Genomic DNA, 22,363 nt, shown 5'->3' with positions numbered 1-22,363 from the left:
AGCTTGTCTCACGGCATACAAAAGTCCAGGCTTTTGCTCTGCAGACTTTCACTGATGATTTTGTTGATAGTAAATGTCTTATTTAAAAATAAAACTGTAATTAGTTACAGCTTAATGAAAATTTAGGTTGTTTTTTTGTCAATACTGAGTCAGTTTAATTTTAAAAGATTTTATTTATCAAAGTTATAGTTGATGTAATTAAGATTATATATCATTTAGTTTTCTTAAATATGAGTTAAAGTAAATTACAGTAGTAGTAAGTGTTTAAGTATAATTAAGTAACACAATTTTATTGCAGATTTTCGAAGTTAATTTATTGGTTATCATTATTAATTCTTAAGCAACTTTTGAAGGATATATTAATGTTGCAATGGCCAAAGGTAAAAAGTCAAACAAACTGCAAAACAAAAGTCACATTAACGGTCATAACAAAAATTTAACAAAATTCTTTCAAGTTAAAACTGCAGACAAAACAGTTTCAGTAGAAAAAGAAATTCTGAAAAAGCATATGTGCTACTTTCAACAGATATTTGAAAAGGACAAGTCAGCAGTATATCATGAGCTCCCACACAAAATTTACTCACAGTACTTTATAAACATACTTGAGTTTTTGAAAAAAGGTAAATTGATTTTTTTTGTTATGTAGATTGTTAAAGTTTTATTTGGTAAACAGACAGTTAATTTGAATTTGATAAATTGAATTAGTTTATTTTAACTCTTTTATAAATATTAAAATTAAAATTTGTTTAACAACTATTTTTCATAAAATGCAAAGTTTATAAAATGAAAATAATATTAAGGGCATAGGGGGGGGGGGGGGGTAAACACCCTTTTTTGGTTTTTGATCTTATTTTATATAGTTTTTACTAAGCTACAAGATGCTTTTTACAGATTTTAAAAATTCAAAATAATTTTTGAGATATAGCCGGTTAAAGTCGGAGGCGACAATAGGTTCCTTATGGGAGGCGCAAACTAAAACGGCAAAAATAGACTATTTTACTAAAAATCTATCTTCTCCTACGTTTTTTGAGATAACTACTTCAAACTTTTAGGAAATGTTCCTTGATATATTTAGAAAATTCTGTCGGAAGGAATTTTGAAAAAAATAAAAAATAAAAATTTTATATAAAAAATAAACAAAAAAAACAGTTTTTTTTTTGTTTTTTTGTTATAAAATTTTTATTTTTTATTTTTTTCAAAATTCCTTCCGACAGAATTTTCTAAACAGTTTTTTTTTTGTTTTTTTGTTATAAAATTTTTATTTTTTAATTTTTTTAAAATCTGTTCCGACAGAATTTTCTAAATACTGCAAGGAACATTTCCTGAAAATTTGAGGTAGTTATCTCAAAAAACGTAGGAGAAGATAGATTTTTAGTGATTTCTAGTTATTTGCCGTTTTAGTTTGCGCCTCCCATAAGGATCCTATTGTCGCCTCCGACTTTAACCGGCTATATCTCAAAAATTATTTTGAATTTTTTTAATCTGTAAAAAGCATCTTGTAGCTTAGTAAAAACTATATAAAATAAGATCAAAAACCAAAAAAGGGTGTTTACCCCCCTATGCCCTTAAAATCACTACATTTAAATTACATTTTATTTGTTTAAAAAGGACGTAACACTAACCAGTTGAAATAAACTTGTATAAATAAGCACACATTCATTCAAACTAAGTTAAAAACTATAATAGGCTTTTAAAGGAAAACATGTATATATAAAGTTTTAATTTTCTTCAAAACTTTCTTCTAAATAATTTTTTTTTTAATAACCAAAATAACTTTCTTTATTTTAATTTTAGAAATATATAATTTTACTTTACATTACAATTTAAAGTATAGTTAATAAGTTATGAATTTAAACATACACCTTTTATCAAAGTAATAATTTTATATTTTTATATTTGTTGTATTAAAGAAAAAAGATTAACTTTACTATAAGTATGATCTAGATTCATTGATTCTAGTTTTATTTCTATATACTTCATAAAGTTTATATGTACCTTTTATATATAACTTTTTGGTTTAATAATAACAGTAACATAGTTGTAATAAAATTAAAATTAGTTTCGATTTTGTAATTAAAAAAAAAATCCAAAAACGTTTAATTTAGGTTTGGCACAGATTTGCCACTTACTAAGGATATTCATTTGTACTCAGATAAATTAAAGAAAAAATCAGACTAATTTTATGTTTTTGATTAACTAAAGTTCTACTATGCAGTCGTAGTGCATTTATATTGTATAATTTTTATTGTACTTTTTTATTTTTATAATATTGTAAGCTCTACTCATAAACTCAAGTTTAATTAACTTTGTATGTAAGCATCCCCGATTACATTTAAAGTTTATTTGTAGTTCAAACATCAAAAAGTTATATACTTGTTAAACTGCTACTTGTATAATAATGCTGCTTTTAGTTTCGTCCCTTGAACAAGTCTACAGCCCTTTTATAACCTTAAAACATTACTTTTATTTTTGTTCTAAAGTATTTTAAGTTATTAAAAGCCAAAAACAAACTTTTTTTTGACGAGATTTATAAAACAAAAGTTATACCAAAAGTAAATTTAAGGGCTGCAGACTTGTACAAAACAAGTCCCTGTCAGCTATTTAGCTGTCTGTATTATTTTATTTATAGTTATAGATCTGTTAATTACACCTTGTTTTTTATAGTGGAAGATGGCATAACAATTTCCAATGGAACTGTGTTAGGCTACTTGGATGCTTCCTTATTTCTTGGAGTTGCTCAAGTGTATGACATTTGTTTCAATTTTCTTCTTAGTACTTCATACGAGGAAGGCATCCCGGCGTACGTGTTTGCCAAAAAGTATAACCATGAAGGTTGGAAGGCAAGTGCGCAGACGCACATGATGGAAAACTTCACCCTTCTTTGCAGGCAGGAGAGGCTATTTGATTTGCAGTTTGAGGATTTCGCTGCCATCCTTCAGTCTGACGGGTTAATCGCCTCTGAAACTCTCGTGTACTTAGCTGCTAAAAAGTGGCTTCAACACATTCCCAGCAGAGCCAGTTATGCTGATGAGATTCTTGGACTGGTTAGATTTTCACATATTAACAAAGAATTGTTAAATCATAGGTTGATGCAAGACAGTTTTATGAAAAACCATACTAGTTTAATAAATGAAGTTTTTGATGTAAATTGATGAATTGTTCTTTTTTTACCTTTTATTTGATTGAATGTTTAAATGCATATTTAATAAGTATATTTGAGGATATACTATTATTTATTAGAATTTTTATCATGCCTTAAAATGTTAATTTAGTTGTTTAACTGTTTTATAAAAAATTGACTTTCTAAGTTTGAGTTTTAAGTCCTTTGTTGTAGGACAATACAGTTTTAATAACAACTCTTTTAACTTGTTTTAATGTTTTTTTCTGAGAAAAACTACATTTTTAATAAAATAAATTATACAGTTATTATCTTACAAGTTAATTATTGTTTTAACATATTTTGAAATACAATAAAACTTTTGTTAAGGTTACACTTGCTTTTTAAAAGTTTATAAAATCGTCAATTAAAAAATATATATAAGTATTTCTACAAAAGTTAACATTTCAAATTGAATAGTTCTTTAAAAGTTTATATGATAAGCTAAATTTAAATATTTTCATAGTTTTTTAGCCTAATTTTTTTTTTTTTTTTACAGAACACTTAAGTAGAAACAAAAACCTACTAATAAATCCAGTTGGATTTTTCAGTTTAAGCATGTTTTATACTAAACATATTAATTTTGTATGGTCAGTTAACTAAATTTATAAGTTTCTATCTAATATAATAGTAATTAAAAATTGTTGATACTACGTACTTGTTAGATCAATACTTTGGATGTATAAAAGTGTTGAAATTTTAGTAATTACTTTTTCTTTAAAAATTATTACCTGTGTTATATATTTTTCCAGGATTTCCAAAAAACCTGGAATTTGACAATTTAGGCTTAAAAGTCTGGAATTTTTAACAAAAATCACTGGAAAATCTTAAACTTTAAACAACTTTTACATTTTATTAGTAAACTTTCGATTTGACACAAAAAAAAAATTCATAAGGATAATGATTTTTTGTAATCATCAAAAATAAATGTATTAAAAAGCACATTTAAAGAGGCTTTAAGATATCTTTTCAATGTCCTTTAAAATTTAACACAGTTTTTTACCTTAAACTTAATTTTAAACTAGAAATAGAGCCTAAAACGTGTAATTTAAAAACCTGGAAGAAATTTTGAAAACCTGGAGAAAAGTTTCCAAAAACATTTGGCAACCATGTAGTATGCACTTTTGAACAGCCTAGAAGAATTATAGTTATATAACATGTAACAGATTTAGAAATAAAAGCTGTATGTTAAAGTATAAAATTTTTTTTGTTTCATTAGCGAGATCTGTCACTCACTTTAGCTAGGTTGAACATTTTTTAATTCTCAGGCTTGTTTTGTTTAGATTTTATAAAGTTGTAAGTTTAATTATAATTTATGTTTTGATAACTTTAACATCTTTTAAGTATTGTCTGTCCATTTTGTACATTTAAAGCTAAGTTATTAAATTAGTTTACCACTATAAGGCTGTAGTTATACAAATAGTTAGTCTACTAACATTTTTTAGGTTAGGCCTTTAATCTCAGGCTAGTTAATAATCACTCATCGAGATTTTTATTTTTAAGAGCAGCAATTATCATTAAAGAGTATACTTATTTTAAACAATGGTTTGTAATTCCTCTGATGCACTACAAAAATACTTTTATAAAAAATATTTTTAAATATTAGTAACTTTCGAACTATGATAATTGCAAATTTTAACATACGATGGGAAAATTAAGAAGTATAGAGGTTTCATTTACTGATGATGAATTCGCGCCAGGAAGTACTGTGGTTGGAACGATTAAGTTGATACTTGATGGAACGCTGAAGTTTTACTGTTAGTTTTTTAAGAAATAAGTTGCTTTAAAGTTCAAAAAATACTTATATGTGTTTTTGAATTTCAGCTGACTAGAATTTCGTATTTAGTGTATCACTTTTAGTTTTTGATTTACTACTAATTTTATTTTACAACTAGTGCACAACATTCAAAGTTCTTAGAGTTAAAAATTCAACATCTCAATTTTTGAGTTACTGTGAAATATATCTTTTTATTTATATATTTTTTCAATTCTTATTTTTTAAAGTTATAGGGCTTTAAGAAATATTTAAACTGTTTACTATTATATGGTTTTTTTAGCAACCATAAATCATCTTTTTCAGTATTTGCTTTGGTTACACTACAATTCAAATTCTTTCAAAAATGTTTAAGAGGCCATATCTCAAAAGTAATATATATTTGAAAAAATTAAAATGTATGTATTATTAAAAAAGAATTTTTATAACTACCCAAAATCATTATATTTTTAAGCTTATTTTAACGATATCTCAAAAAAATTAACATTTAGCAAAGCAAAAAAAGCGACTCGACTGTAGGTCGTTTAAAAAGTTACAACATTTTTTTTAATGTATTTAACTTTTTGAGATATGGCCTCTTATACCTTTTTTAAAATTTTGATTTGTCTGAATTTGAATAGTCGTTCGTCCATTTATTTTATTACCTTTATCTCTTCAAGTTAGACCTTAGAGCAGGGGTCGGCAGCCTTTTGTAACTCGCGTGCCAATTTTCTAAGAAAAAATTCTCGAGGGCCACAATTATTTAAAAATAATTATAGTAATCAGTAGAAAAATATAATTCTAAACCAAATATATAACAAAATAAGCAGTAAAATAGCACCATTAAAGGTTATTTATAAAACTAAAAGATTAGTTGTAAGTTTTCATTGCAAAACCTTTTATTTTAATTATTTTAAAAAGTATGCTTTTATCTTAAAAGTACCACGTGGGCCGCAGATTTTAGCTTTGAGGGCCGCATTTGGCCCTTGGCCACAGTTTGCCTACCCTTCCTTAGAATTTTGTTTCTAATTTCCATGTTATATTTAAATACGATTTCCTTAAAAACTTTCTTACAATTAAAATAGTCATGTAACCGTTAATGAGTCCTGGTACTTTAATTATTAATATATTATAATAATTACAAAATGGTTTTTGTTTTTTGTATAGTTTAGATTGTAAAACATAGTCAATAGTAATGACTGTGTTTTTTAGTTATAATACTTGAAAGCTCAAATTTCAATATTTGTACAGCTGGTTTTAAACTATTTATTTTTTTTTTAATTTTTCATACACTTGTAGATTTAAAAATTTATTTGTTTAAAAGAACTTCTTCTTCTAATAAACTAATACACCTCTGTGATGATTTTTAAAGCGACTAGAAAATCAAATCACATGTTGTATATTATATAATTAAGTGGTATAACTAGATTTCTTGTTTTCAAAGCTGTTAAAATGCGGCAGTTTTTTAATAATTTCAAGTCAAAATTTGCCCTGATATTTTGTATAAACTAATTTGCCTTATGATTAAGACCTGATTAAACTGCACAAAAGTATTTAAATACCTACGTCCTACATATATTCTATTTTACCTCTCTCTTGAGTATGATATATAGTGTCTAAAAACTGAGATAAGTTGTTTGAACACTCAAATTTTTGATACTTTTTTAATTGTTTAAATCATTTTACTTTAAAATTTTACATTACTTTTTTTTTGTTTTGTCAAAGCAATATTTTGAAGCCTATGCACTTTTTTTTGAAGAAGTTTATACAAAAATCGTTTTCAAACAAATATTCATATATTTTATATACACTATCTCTACTATAAAAAAGAAATATGGCAAAAAGAATAGTAATATTTTTTTTATTTTTTGCAAGCTATTTATTGACAAAAAATATGAAGAACTTAAGAGTTTTTTTTTTCAAATTGGAAAAAGGTAAAACCTGTTCGATTTGTACTTAAATTTTTTCTAAAATACTTGAAGCAGAAAACGAATGAAACTATTTTAGAAAACAATGTATAAAGTTTTGTCCATATTTTATATTTCCGTACAACACTTGATCACATTTTCTGATCACCAAAAAAGTCTATGGCGACTTGACACCCTTATTCAGCCCACTGAGTACAGTTTGCAATGGAACAAAAAGCATTAAACAAATTATCACTAGTTTTAAAATATTTAAAACACCTTTAGTATTTTAAGTTAATTAACTATTTAAAGGGACTATAAGTATGAAACTTGTACTTTAAAAAACTGGAAGAAAGTCATAAAACCTAAAAGTTGTTTACAGGACAGATTCTAACTCTTGGTTTGGTTTACAATTTTATATTAATTAATTTCTATACAATTATAAAAGTAAAAAATTTAGTTGCAAATAAATGAAATTGACCTAAATCTTTCGCCTTGTAATTTACAATGTTGTTTATATTGGTTTTTATTATTGTAAACATATATTTAATATTTTTGTTGAAATTAGTTAGGCTAAAAAAGAGACATTTGTTTACGATAATAAAATCAAAAATACTTAATAATTTTGTTAATACTCACCAAATAATTTTAAAGGTAAAATATCTAGGCTCTATTTCATTTGTTTTCATCTATAATCTTTTATATTAAATGTAAAAATCCTGCTGGGTACTGTATTCTTTATCCAAATAAACCCAGCCCCCATAATCTTTTTTTTTGAGGTAACAACTTGAAATTAGACTATAAATTTGTTTGATGCAAAAGTTAAAAAAAAATTTTTACATGTTTTATAACTTATTTTAGGGGTAAAAGCGCAGATGATTGGAAAATGCACTACTAAATGGTTGAAGAAATCAAAAGGCTGCTTTCCAGGAAATGACAAATTTGAAGGGAAAGAAGATTATTGTAATCAGGAAATACTTTTATGGGGTACTGGTGAGTTTTTAAAAATAAAACAATTTTTAATATGACTTTTTTCTAAAGTAAATACATACTTTATACAAAAATGCATATTGAGAATGAACTTTAAAAAAAAAAAACTTTAATCAAGTAAAACCAAATAAACTGCAAAAATGTTAGGGATCAAGTTATGTTTACAAACATTTTTGCAGTTTATTTGGTTTTACTTGATTAAAGTTTTTTTAAAGTTTATGCTCAATATGCGTTTGTTTAACGATATAAACGGGTTAAGACAGGTTAAAATAGTATGTTGGACTTTTTAGTTTTAGATAGATGCTGTTTTTGCAAAAGTATGTTTTTAAGTAAAAATAAACCGTTGATCTAACTTTGATATTAACAGTGTTATATTTTATATAATATACAGTACTATTTTAAATTTAGCTTTTTATAAATAAGATTTTTTAATTGTATTTTACATAAATTTAGTTAAAGTAATATTATTAAGTTTAATAAATTTGACCAGGTAGACTTAAACATCCTTGATTCAGATATTTTAGGTTCATCCTTGATACTCCTTATACTTTTTATTAATTTGTTACTGTAAAACTCATTTTGTTATTTTGTTTGCAATACTTTAAAGTATGTTTCCTTATTTATTTTTTTATTAACTTTTACAGAAGTTATTTATGTAAAAAAAAGTATTTTTATATTGCTATGAGCAATTATAAGCTGTAAAGAAATTAAGTTATACATTTAAAATATTCGTCATGTTTTTAAAAAGATTATAGTTAGTTTAAAAGCCGTATAACTTCACTCAATATATTATAACATTAACGAAGTAACAATTAAAAGTACTTTTTGACAGTAGTTTCTTACTATTAGTTTTAAACAAAATTTTTTTTATAGTTTAAGTTGTTGTGTTTGTGTACATGAAATATAAAATATATTTGTAAAACATACATAGCTATTTTCATAGCTGAGGCTATTGATTTTCAATTTATAAAGCTTCATTAATAAGAAAAAACTCTTATAATTACTTTTTTCATTAGTAATAAAAATAAAATTTGAATAATCAATTTTAATTTAAAGAGTTAAAACATTAACAACTGGTACTTTTTTGTCATTTTTTAAATTATAAACTAACAGAATCAACAGCGGGTTATCACAGTTTGAATGGAGTTGAAGAAAAGCAATTTGCATTTGATATCCCCGAAAACTGTCCTTCTTCATTTCAAAGTTATTGCTTTTTTTTATGGTTTGTAAACAGTAGTCAACAAACTGCGGCCCGCAGGCCAAATGTAATACGGCAATCATATGTTTTTGACCCAAGGCGTGCTTTTTGAAATAAAACAACAAAAAATTGTAACTTATTGAAAGTGTGAAGTAGTAAATTATTAATAATAACATACGGTACAGGTGGTATTGGAAAAATTACATACTCGATTCGGGTCATATGCAAATGTCCGCCAGCTTTTTTTCGCCCACCAAAATATGTCTTCTCTCAAAGCTTCCGTGTTGTAAACCCGTATGACTTGTCTCTGGACCTTAGAGTATATGTGAGTTATATTAAGACAATCAAAATTTTAATTAAGAAACTTATAATAAATAAAATACATATAATCTTCAATTTCAACAAAGTGAAACATTTTGTTGCAATGTTTATTCATAGGAGTTGTGTAAACCAGTAGAAATGAGAGGTGAGTTCATCAACTCGAGCTGCTTGTGCTGCAACTCTTCTTGTGAGTACGATATCTGTACGCAGAAGCGAGCTTTTGTATCTGGAGAACATATTGTCATAAGTGGTAAAATAACAAATAACAGGTTAGATTTAAAGTATGAATAGGTTTCGTTTTTCTATAAAGTTATACAAAAAACATGACTAAAAAAGTTATTTGTGCTTATTGATAATTTTGCACTGTCATCAACAATTTTACGCTTTAAATACACTTCAATTATTGCTTACTTGGTAAAAAAAATTAAGATCGTGTTGTCTATTTTTTTAAATATTTACAGTTTAATACCCTATGAATTATAATTTAATTAAAGAATTTCCAATTTATTTTTAATATTCTATTAAATCAGTCGAATATGTGTTGTCTCTAAAATTTGTTTGGAATAATTTGGGAAGATAATGATATGCAATACTTTAAACATAAATATAAGACTACATGTATCAATTAAGAAGCTAGTGCGAAATATGCTTTTTAACAGGACATCATTCCCAAGCCGTATGTATTATCGGAAGTCACATTTATTCTAAGAATCTTTTTTTTTATTGAAAGTTTTTTATTGTAAAAAGTTTTAGCTTAACTAAATATTTTCTTATAACAGCTTTACTTAAACTGTTTTGTAAGATTTTATTCGGGGGTCAGAAATTGCAGACATCCAAGCAGAAATATCTAGCCGACAACGTATATTTTTAGATTGAAAACAAACAAACTTGTATCTTTTTTTAGTTTTTATTCAAAATTGTGACCATAGTTTAATGTGAATAAATAGTAGTAATTATATATAAAAAGTTATATTACAACTTTGGTTTTGAAAGTTTTCTATTAGTTTAAGAAAATCACTGTGGCCCTCAGAAAAGTTTTTACTAAAAATAACAATGTACTGATCTCTGCTTTAAAGTATTACTTTCTCTCAAAATTTGCATGCAATGAGATTTTAAATATTTTTAACGTTTGAAAAAAAGTTTCGATCCTCATAATAAACGCTTTCAAAAAAAAAGTTAGGTTTAGATATTTTTAATTGTTAATAGTTTATGTAAAAAAATTAACTTTTCAGGATTACAAACAAGAAATATCTATACTTTTTTCAGTCCTAATTAGTTTTGGTTTAAAAAATTAAAAAGATATCTAAAAATAAATATATTTGTTCTTCATGATAGTAAAAGTGTTTTTTAAATTTTCAGAATTCAAAACTACAAATATATTTATTTAGTTTCATACAAATTGGTGCTTTTGGTTTTTACTATTTTTTTTATGACTTACAGTATGTTATGCATAATCATTTTGGTCAATGTTTATTTCCTTCATTTAAAATTGGTGTAAATTAATAAGCCTAAAATATGCTATTTTTTTGATTAGTTGAAAAGTTTATTCATTTAGTCTTTATTTCAGCTCAAGGCCTTTTCCATTTGTGTTTACTTTAACACGAAAGTGCAGTTTTTTTGGGCACAGAAAAAACAGTCTCTTTACATCAAAATCGAGCTATTTTAATCAGATAAGTCATGAAGAAGTGATCTGCAGCTGGCAATCCGACCCGATTCTTCCTTATTCTACGTTCGTTAAATGCTAAGTGTATGCAATTAATTAGTTTAATTAAAATTATAAAATAATAACACTCATATTAAGTAAATATAGATTTAATTTAAGTTGTAAATGTTTGTTTAAAGTAGTTCAAATAAAATAGAGTCTAAAATAAAATTTGTCATTGTTAAAAAAGTATTTTAGTTAACATCAAAATGTTATAGAACAGACATTGTGATATGTAGTGATAATCAACTTTTTTTTTTGTCAAAATAAAAACGAACTATTTTAACAGTGTCCACTATAAAAACAATCAAGTAGTATAATAACGATTTAGTTACTCACAGACGATATCGTGAAACCTTTATAAACGTGATATTTTAGATTTTTGTATTGATTTGGGTGTACATTTATCTTGTTTGTAAATATTGTAGTGTTTGAATTATTTGTAATACTAAACAAGTTATTAGTCTGTAAACCGTTTTTTAGTGCATAGGCAGGGGTTAACAAAGGGGCAATATCGGATTTTTTTGGGTGATTTCAGTAAGTCGGTGGGTAATTTTGAAATTTTAGGTGATAAGGTGGCGGTATCTAATTTACACTAGATATTTTAAGGTTTGCAATAAAGAAAAAAAAGGTCTTCGATACAATTTCGGGAGATTTGTAATTTCATTAGTTATTCTGGGTTTCGGATTTTTTGAAACGTACACAGATATTCTTGGGTTGATAATGTATGGGGGGAGGGGGATTTTTTATTTTCTGTAAAAGAGGTAATTTAAAAAAAATAGTTTTGGAAACCTTGGCATAAGGGGATCAATTTTTTTACAGTCAAATTTAACATTGGGTCTTATCTGAAAGTTTCAAGTATTTACTATAATATGAGTGGGAAACGACTGCCAAGCAATATTTCTGGCTTGTTACATAGTTTTTATTTGAAATCAACGTGTGACAAACAAACAAAATTTATAACTAATCTAAATTTATTTTTAAATATGCTCCTCTTTTTTTAGTATATAGAACAAACCATTCTTACGAAATGATTATTTAATTACAGTTTTACTTTCAAAGAGTTATTTTAAGTTTTTGAATATAGTTTTCCAAAATTACGTGGCCCTCAAAAGAAATGTTCTGGTAAATCAGACCCAATAACTTAAAACGTTTCCCCTCCCTATACTGTAGGATAGATTTTATAGTAGAAGAAAAATTTATTTTTGAGATATATTTAAAACAATTTGCGCAGCACTTTTCTCGGGTTTGCCAAAAACCTGGAGTTTCACAATTTAGACAAAAAATCTGGAAAAATCTCGCGTTTGTGAAATTAAAAAAAAACCTGGAATTTCGAACAAAATCACTAAAAAACTGGAATTTTAAACTATTTTCACATCTAAACTAACTAAATTAAGATTAGTTACAAAAAATATGTCATAAAGACAAAACATTTTTGTATCATTATTTTTTGTTCATTAGAAAACAGATTAAAGTAGCTTTAAAATATTTCTTCAAAGTTGTTATACTATTTAAAACAGTTTTTTTACCTTAAGTTTAATTTTATACTACGAGTGAAACAAAAAACCTCTAAAGTTCTAAAGTGTTTGATGTACAGAAGTAATTATAAAATATACATAGAAAGAAGTAAGAATAGTATCGTGTTGATTTTTGTTGCAAGTATGAGTATACATATGTTTTTTCTATACTTTTGTTATCTGTAAAATAATTCAGTAAGTAACGGTAAATTTCTTTTATCAGGTATGAGTGTAACAATATGCCCACTATAAAAGTACCAGATGAATTAGCAGCAAGCAACTTAAAAAACTGTTCAATAGTTCATATAAAATACGAAATTACGGTTTGTATTCAACATCAAATGTTTCTTATTGAAGTAGACTAAAAGATTTTTTGATTATATACATTGAAAATTAAATATTTAAACTTTTACAATAAAATGTCTTTAGATTATAGTAATTGTTTAATGGTTTTTATTTCAAGTATTTTGTAAAGTTTTATTTTATTTAAAAAAAACTATTTTTCGTATTTTAATACTAGAGTTTATTACATTCCCTACTCATAAATCTAGTCTAGCGACAACAACAACAACAACAAGTTTTTTTAGGTTACAGGAAAAATCCATAGCAGTTTTTCTTCAAAAACTTTCAAAATTGGAAAGTTTCATATCCAAATAGGTACTAGGATTCACAACAGTAGCAATGATTTCTCGTCACCTACTAATGAAAATATTACTTTAAATACAAATGAACCTAATCTTAACGGTAAGAAACTATCAATTTTTTGTTTTAAAAGTACAAGTTTATGCCAGTATAGTTTGTTTCCTTGTAAACAGATATGTAAAACTGTTTTTTAAAGTATCTCTTTATTAGTATTACTGACAGTGTTTCGCTGCTTTTTGCAGTACTATCAAAGCAAAATAAAATATATTAGCCCTTAAATTGTACTTTAAACGCATCAAAATTATAATGTAGATACACAAAAGTTAACTAGTCTAAGCTAGCTTATTTCGAAAATTCTAATGTAACTGTGCTTTTATTTTGAGTTTTTATTATTTTAAAATAAATATTTTGGTTGTTATGGCTTCACAGTGTGCTGAAAAGGGGAGTGAAACGGTAATTAACTGCAGAAAACTAATTTTAGTGAACACAATTAAAACAAAGTGCTATACGTAGTTGAATAGAACTAGGTTTATTATTTTCAAATCTGGTTTTGTTTCAAGTATTTCAGAAGTTTAGTAAGTTCAAATGCAACAAGTTTTGCTAAATTTCAGTTTAAAAGTATTGTCAAATCATTACTTTGAAAAACTAATCAAAAGTACCGGAATTAATTATTTGTAACTTTTTTTTTCTAATTACTGAATAATGTCAATCAAAAAACGCCTTAAACTCGAAATTCTATAATTTAAAAATCGACCTTATGAAAAAACGTCGATATTACTCAAAATATTGCTTATAAAATATAAACAAATATACCTTTAAAATAGTTTAGCTCTTAAGAATAAAAACTTCTGAAAAATTATTGTAGCTTTTCGATTATATGTGCGATAACCTGAAAATAATGAAAAAGGGTATGACCCCCTTTTTTTTAACTCTTTTAGTTTTCAAAAAATTATCGTTTTTAAAGGCCAAAATTTTTTTTAGTAATTTTGCGTACAAAAAACTTTATAATCGAAAACTTTTTAGTTTAAAAAGTTCATTTATCGCTGGCGGGTTAATGTATTGTATATCCTTTTTTTTAGTTTTGATGTCTGTTTTTTGGTACACTAAATTAAATTTATGGTTAGCGGATTAGAGGGCTGTTTGAGGTTTTTTATATATGTATTTAAGGCCATAGGGGGGGGGGGGGTCCACTTTGTTTTTTACAACTTGATCTTATTTTGTAGAATTTAATCTGAGCTATCAGACACTTTTAACCGCTTAAAAAAACTCAAAGTAACTTTTGAGATATAAGCGATCAAAGAAAGGGCGTTCAATAGGTTCCTTATGGAAGGCGAAAACTAAAAATGCGAAAAAAGACTATTTCACTAAAAATCTATCTCCTCCTTCATTTTTTGAGTAATCTTTCTCAAATTTTTACAGAATGTGTATCATTAAACTTTAAAGAGATCTATTGTAGGAATTTTTAAAATTTTGAGAAAAAAAAAATTATTGTCAAAAAACTACCCTTTTTTTTAGTTTTTTGTGGATAAAATTTTTATTTTTCAAAATTTCAAAAATTCCAACATTCAGATTCTTCAAAATATTAAAAGGAACATTTCCTGAAAATTTGAAGTCTCTAGGTCAAAAAATGAAGGAGAAGATAGGTTTTTAGTGAATTTTTAAATTTCCGAGAAAATTGACCCCGAAAAATGTGCGGTCCATACGTTTGTATCGGAAACTTTTTACAAAAAATAAAATATCTCAAAAGTTAAATTATATTTTTGAATTCTATGAAAACAGGCTTGTAGTTTGTATTTAAAGCTTTCATATAAAAGCCAAAGTTATTTTTTGTAAAAAAAAAAGTCGGACCCCCCTATGGCCTTAAGTGTTTTCTATAATATTGTATTAAAGTTGGTATTGTAGTGCTCAATACATCATATCAAATAATATTTGTAGTAGAAACTATCACTATTTTAGTACATGTCAGGCTTAACATTTCACAATCAAAATGTCTTTAGAATCAATGAAAAGTATAATACCAGCAAGAATTTATACAATTGAGTGAAATCTTAATAGTTTACACAATGTACACCGGTTTTACAAATTTAGCTAGCATAGAAATAATAAATTTAATTTTATTTAGTTATTCATAAAACCTGTGAGTTTTGTATAAATTTTTGCTTTTCTCAACTTTGAATTATTTCTAAAAAGACACGGTGTAATTGTAAAATTTTAGAATTGCAGTATTTTTATAAGTTTTATTAAGTTTGTTTCATGATACATAACTAGTATTAAACTTTTATTTAACAGATACAAATTACATTGTATATTTGCTACTATGGTTTTTTCTATTTAGCTTAAACTATTGTAAGTTTTGAATTTTATTCTAAAAAGTTAAGTATACAAAATATTAAAATACTATTAAATTATAGAGCAAGCGAAACTTTTTTTGATATTTAAGTATGATTTTTTATCTAAGTTTTTCAATTTATAAACTTTTTTTTAACCCATAAGCTTTTTATCGTTAATAATTAATTTTATAAATATAAATATACGGTTAATATAGAAACATAATCGAGTATTTTTAACACGTTTTTACTTCTGATTTATAGTTTTTAAAGTAGTCTTCATCAAATATAAATTGTTTTTTAAAGAAATTGAGCCTTCTGCCCCGCCGATGGAAGATTATTACCCACAAGAAAATTGTGCCTACGTTCCAACAAATCAACATGATGAAATTTCCTACACACCTACTTGTTTTCAATAAGAGTAAAATCTCAAGTCTTCTTTATAAATTTATCCAAGTAGAAAGAAAGTTAATTATTCGAAATTAGTTTTAGTTTTTCTTGGCTTTTTAAAAAAGAAGTTTTAACGTAATTAATTTTGATAGAGTTTGAAAAAAAATCTATTTATTTAATTAAACCGTTAATCGATTTCAAAAATTTAATATTGTTTTTCTAATTATGTTGCAATTCTTTAAATGTTTTACTTAAAAAATTCATTTTTGTAGAAACACTCTGTAAGACTTGCAAGGTGTAAGTTTTTAATTCATAATTATCATGAACTTTTATGAAACATTCATTAGTTTTCTGTACTTTTATTCACTTTGAAACGTGTTTTAAATGATAAACACGTATATATTTTTTCTACAAATAAGAAAATATTTTTGTTTTATTAACTAAATTACTTTAATTAAGTTGAAATCTGGTATGATAAAAAAACACTATTATAAATCTTATATTTTTTTCTTATTTAAATGAAATGAAATCTTTTTGAATTATATTTTTCAAAATTTCTCTGTAACCGTTAAAATGGTTATTGATAAGATGCAGATATTTTATGCAATCTAAAAACATGCATTAAATATATATCTCTATTTAAGGCATCTAACCACGTTTAACAAATTTTCTTTTAGCTGATTACTTTTCTGTAAAAACCAAGAATCGTTTAGAAAATTTTAACAACTCTATTTTAATGACAGTTTTTTTTTTCGTTGTGCTGTATATTTTGTTTTGGTTTTATTTTACTAACATTTATTAATCTTAAGTAAAACATTTTTTGATTATCTTTTTAAAATGCACTTTCAGTTTAATTTTAACGTATTAACAAAATACTATGCTTGACCTTATTACTTCAACCTTGTAAGCCGAAACATTTTATTTTGCTTTTCACAGCCAAACTTTATGTACTAATTTTTCTCGCAAACTGTTTTGCAGCTTATATTAAAACGATCATAGAAACAAAGCTCATTTGTTATCTTTTTTTATTTTATTTTAAATAATTGTTTGTAGTTATTAATTTGTAAATAATTAAAAAACTGAAAAGTTGCTAAACATCAGTTATTCAAACAGTTATCAAGTATTACGGTGAAAGTATCCTTATTTACTGTAAAAACTAAAAAATAATGTTAATCTCAAACTTCTATAGTCTTTAATACCTTTTTTAATTTGATAAGGGCATCAAAATTATAGCAACAATTTCTAAAAACTCATACGCCTTAAATAATTGTAAGTAATGTCCTATAAAATATATAATTTATTTGTTTATAGTTATTCTCTTTTTAATCACTGACAACATGTTTTTCTAGGACTTAAATTAAAATTTGTATACCAAATATTTATATGCCATAGTCACTAATTCATTCTAAAAAGTATTTTAAGTTGACTCAATCAAAAACATGAAAATGGTTTATCCTTTATTTTTTTAAGTAGTTGGTTTTAAATTTTCTCTGTGTTTATTAAATAAGAAAGCTTTTTTAAAACTTAAATGACTTTTGTAAAAATCATGCAAACTTTAAAGTTAGTATTTTCAGCATTTTGTTTTATAAATAACAGCCGTTTACACTTACAACGTATTTTTTATAAAAGGAAAGTACAAATGATAAAACCATGTGGTAGTGAAATTATATTGTTATCAGTTTATCTATATTAAATGTTTATTTTACTGTCTGCACAACTAGTACACACTAGTTTTGGACAGCAGTTTGAACGGAAACGGTAAAAATAAAGTGCTAAAATACCTTTTTTTATTTTTAAGTTAATTAGATTAGTATTTTTATTAAAAGTTTGTTATAAAAGTGTATCAATGATATCACATAGTTTGATGATTTAAAAAATTTCATTAAACGTATCCTAAATTATTTAAACAAGTTTTCATGATTTATTTAGACCAGGTTGTCTCTAGAATATAGATACACTAAAAATGCAGTATTAATTGAATAAATATAAGCTAAGTAAATAACTAAAGGTAAATAGTTAACAAAAGTTTAATATTTTATCATAAGCAAGGTTTTACACTTTAAGTTTGTTAAAATCAGGGTTGCCACAAAGTCAAAAAATGATAAAATACAGGGAAAAATGGGAGATTTTCATTGTATGGTTTTTTTTTTGACTTTTGTTTTTATCATAGTTTTTTTTTGCAGGAAAATATCAGCATTTAAAAACAATAAAATTAACTGAGTCACTAAAACTGTGTTGACTTTACGGCAAAGGTTTTTTATTATCTGCCGTTACAAATTTTTTTCCTAAGCCTATATTGATCACAGTATTTTCAGCACCACTAAATAAAGACTTTAAAACTTGTTTCTGCAAAGTTAAGATTAAAACTTGTCTGTACTGTTCGACTACTTAACTGTTTTGATAAAGTAGTTATATTTAATTTTATTAAATAGGTGTTAAGCTTAACACATTTTCAAATGCTTTCAAATCCTTGACAAGACCTTAAATATATCCAAGTAGTGTACGACTCGATAATCGGAAGGTTTTCTTATAAACTAGGCCCTTGGACCAAACTTTTTTTAAGCATTTTTTTGTTCTTAAATAAACCAAATAATAATAAAAAATAAACAATAGAAATCCCATAAAACATAAATCAACATATTATAAAACATTTAGTTCTATTTCATTGAAACAAAAATTTAAAATATTATGAGTTAACTCAATGATTAAAGTGTAGAAAAGTAAAAGTAAAGTATATCTCTTCGAACAACAAAGTAACTAAAAAATTCTAAATGATAAAACTGAAAAATATTTCTTGAGCCGAACACTAGGGATATATTGATGAAATGAAATTATAACTACACTAAAATTTCTACATTTTTGTTATGTGTATAAACCAGAGATTTTTAAATTTTGCTTTTTATGTTTCGATTATTAACGCTTATAAGAATAATTTTCACTGGTAACTTATAATTAATTTTAAATATTAAAGTTTTGGCAACTTCTAGCTATTTATTCCTGGACAAGATGTTAAAAGGTATTCATGGTGTTCGACTCGTTAATCGTATGGTTCTTCGTGCATCAGGTCCTAGGACCAAACATTTTGAGCATTTTTTTTTTTGTTTAATAAGTTATAATGTTATTGATTAAATAAACTTAACTTGTTTTATTTACAAAGTGTATTTTTTTGTGAATTTTTATAAACAAATAAGAATAAATGTATAAGTAATTAAATTCAATCTCAATAGTGTGTAGTTTTTAAACATGACTTTATTTGACTATATAATATAGTCCTGGCCAAGACGTTAAAGGTACCCGTCACAGTTGCCGGAATTTTATAGCTATTTTTGCCCTTATATAATTTTCAATGAAAACTTGACATACAAAATATTTTAACCGTTTGGTATCTCACAAGAGCTAAGTTTGACTTACTTTGAATATCAATGAATGCTTAGCTTACTATTAAAAAGTAATAGTATAGTGCTTTTCTCACAAATTTAAAGTTTATGAAAGTAAACTTTTTCATGACTAAATACTTAAACTATAGCTTTTGCATCAAAGCAGAACAGATTCCTTTACTGTTTTTTAGGTGATTGAAAAGCTACTTTCAAAAATTATAACTTTTTGTTTATAAAACTAATAATTATTTCTAAATGGAGAATTTTGTGAGTTCGCACATTCGGTTAAATGTGCAAGTTATGAGTTTGCACTGCTGCTTAAGTTTGCATTTTAAGAAATTGTGTTAATAGTATTTTTTCTATTTTTTGCTAAGTAAATTAAACTTGAAAACTTTTTTTAAATGTAGTTATTTTTAATTCATTAACTTCTTTTTAATATACTTGAACGAAATATATTAAAAAATATTATGATACAATGCAAAAACTACATTAACATTAAATGGTCTAATCAACAAAAACCATTCGCTAGTTTGCAGTTTTAGCGATATTTTAAAACTAAATTTATATAAGTAATCAATACTTATGCTTTTAAAAACAAAAAATTCCCTAAATACTTTTGTTTCTTTATTAAAAACTTACCTTATTTGTAATAAATATTGCATTCAATGTTTACATTTTTATCAATACCTAAACTATTTTACATTACCTTTAACATTTATAAGCTCTCAGTAAAAAAAATAAGGCTTTTTCATAATTAAAATTTTTATAACATGTGAAAGTCATGTAAAAGTTTTAAATGGTTAACTTTTAAAAAAATTGTAAATTAACCCTATAGATAGTAAAATATATTTAACAACAACAGTATACATTAAAGAATTTTTATTTAAATTTAAGCTGGTCTTATAATATTTTTTGTTCATCATAACAATGAAAAATATAAGGATTAAAGCTATTGAAAAAGAAAATAGATACTTTTATTGGTACTTATTAAAACTGAATCATAGAAAATAGAATTTCCGATTAACGGTTATTTTTTATTAATTATTTTTTAGATTTGAAAAAAAAATCAAATGGTATAAGTTAATCTACAAAAAACGCTTTAAAAAGAATGATAAAAACTAAAGCTTTTTTACAAATAGTAAAATCAAAGAAAAAGTAAATGTCAATATATAAACTGAAAAAGTTAAGAAACAGTTTATTATTTGTAACTTAGCAAAACTAAAAGTGTGAATACACCCTAAAAACAGTAAAATCTATTTATTAATGAAAGATACATATAAGCTTTATTTTTAATTTGAAGCTGGTCTTATAATCCTTTATGTTCATCATAAAAATGAGAAAACATATGGATTAAAGCTATTTTAAAAATAACTTACATTGGTATTTATTAAAATTATTTAAAAAATATATATGCTATTTACATTCTTGTTCTAATAGTTTTATGTCATTAGCTAAGTGAAAATGAAAAAAAATTGATTAAGAATAGTATCTACACTGGTATTCATAATAGTTAAATTTTAATCAAAATGTAGAGCTTAAAATTATAGTTTTAAAAATTGAATTAAAAACTTTCAGTGTGTAATAAAAAAACTAACTTTTATCCATAATTTTAAAAATAAATAAAATCGATGGGAAGATATGGCTTAAAATACTTTTTACACTCATATAAAATTGAATATCAAAAACTACAACATTAATTGAAAGATTACACACTTAACCTCCAATGTACAAGGTAAAAAAAATAATTAGTTTAAAGCATTCATATATTACCTATGATGTAACAAAAAACAGTGATTTATAAAAAAAACAAATTTAATATTAAATGTTTTAAAACATTACATGAGCTTACTTATATACAATAATTAACAATAAGCTATGTTCCTTTAATCTAATTAATTTAAAATTTACTACACAACATTTTTGATCATATAGTATATATGAATTCCGTTTTAGAAGTTTTTTTTTCTTCTGAGATTAAAAAAATTAAACTACATGTTTCAAATAACTTACTACAATACAACTTTCAAATAAGTTTTAAATAACTAAGCTTTAAAATGCATTTTATATTGCAAGCTTAAGTAATTTTGTTTGTTCTACATAAATATGAAAATCAATTAAAACAAAACATTTTGAAATCAATTTTTAAACATAAACTTATTTAAATGTAGTTTAATAAAAATAAGTATAAAAAAACACTAAATAATAACCTTTTTGTCAATATTTAAGTTGACTTAAAAAGTAAAGAAACTTTTAATGCAATCAAAAACTAAATTGCTTTAAACAGTTACTTTTTTTTAGAGTCACCTACTTCTTTAAAAAAGCTTAAAGTAGCATCAAAGTTAAAAGAAAATTCACACAAGGAACTTTCTTTTGAAAATTTTACCTTTTCAACATAAAATTATATAAAAATGTTCGTTAAAATGTTATATGTTTGATTTGTTATTAACATGTAGAAAACAAAAACAGCAAAAATATATCTTTTTGTTCAATTTAAAGTAGATTAACTTACTCTTATAGTTTAATACAACAAAAAAATAGAACTAAACAGGAGATTTTAAGCACATTTTAAGTTAAAAAACAATACTTTATCTAATTGTTAAGACTTTTACACAAATCAGTGATTGATAAAACTATAATTCTAATAAAATGATAAAACAATAGAGGAACATGTTCTTTGTTTAAAAATAAATTAAGTTAAACTTTTTAGAAAAAAAACTGTGAGTGATAAAACTACAAATATGTACTAAACTAATAAATAAAAAACATCTCTAAAAAGTTTTCATTTCCTAAAACTCAGATGAAATAAAACACTAAGAACAAACTATTTCAATATATCAAGCATACCTAGCTCTGAAGTTTGTGATTTTACACTTAAATCTTAATAAAGATTGCAAAACCTCTAGGAAACACAACAACTTGTTCATAATAATACATACTGTTATCTTAAATTACAAGACATGTATAAAGGTAATTTTAAAATTTTTACAGAGTTTAAAATTTCAGCTTAACCATTTAAAAATGCTTTTAGCATTAAAACATATTCTAAAAAAAACAAGTTTCAAACTTCTTGAATTATATCATT

General features: G+C 24.7%; 2 protein-coding genes across 3 annotated transcripts; both read left to right on the top strand.

The window, feature by feature from the left end:
* The first annotated feature begins 306 nt into the window (after positions 1–306).
* LOC145842422 (kelch-like protein 31) lies at positions 307–4,854 on the top strand. 2 transcript variants are annotated; one of them, XM_082949862.1, is made up of 4 exons: positions 307–620; positions 2,665–3,044; positions 3,657–3,747; positions 4,817–4,854. In XM_082949862.1, exons 1-3 carry the CDS (start codon positions 371–373, stop codon positions 3,663–3,665), a joined length of 639 nt encoding a protein of 212 aa, XP_082805988.1. In that variant the 5' UTR covers positions 307–370; the 3' UTR covers positions 3,666–3,747; positions 4,817–4,854. The 2 variants fall into 2 exon arrangements, with proteins under 2 accessions (XP_082805988.1, XP_082805987.1); XM_082949861.1 differs by lacking the exons at positions 3,657–3,747; positions 4,817–4,854 and having other exon boundaries at positions 2,665–3,249.
* Positions 4,773–16,847, top strand: LOC145842421 (arrestin domain-containing protein 5-like). The gene is made up of 9 exons (XM_082949859.1): positions 4,773–4,914; positions 7,679–7,810; positions 8,921–9,010; positions 9,191–9,330; positions 9,444–9,595; positions 10,894–11,055; positions 12,769–12,868; positions 13,133–13,289; positions 15,821–16,847. Exons 1-9 carry the CDS (start codon positions 4,803–4,805, stop codon positions 15,931–15,933), a joined length of 1,158 nt encoding a protein of 385 aa, XP_082805985.1. The 5' UTR covers positions 4,773–4,802; the 3' UTR covers positions 15,934–16,847.
* Positions 16,848–22,363: the final 5,516 nt, after the last annotated feature.

Source organism: Thalia democratica, chromosome 8, assembly GCF_965202585.1.
Source record: "Thalia democratica chromosome 8, ktThaDemo2.hap1.1, whole genome shotgun sequence".
NCBI lineage: Eukaryota > Metazoa > Chordata > Thaliacea > Salpida > Salpidae > Thalia > Thalia democratica.
The sequence above is the reverse complement of the archived record's forward strand: the minus strand, read 5'-3'. Positions and strand labels throughout refer to the sequence as shown.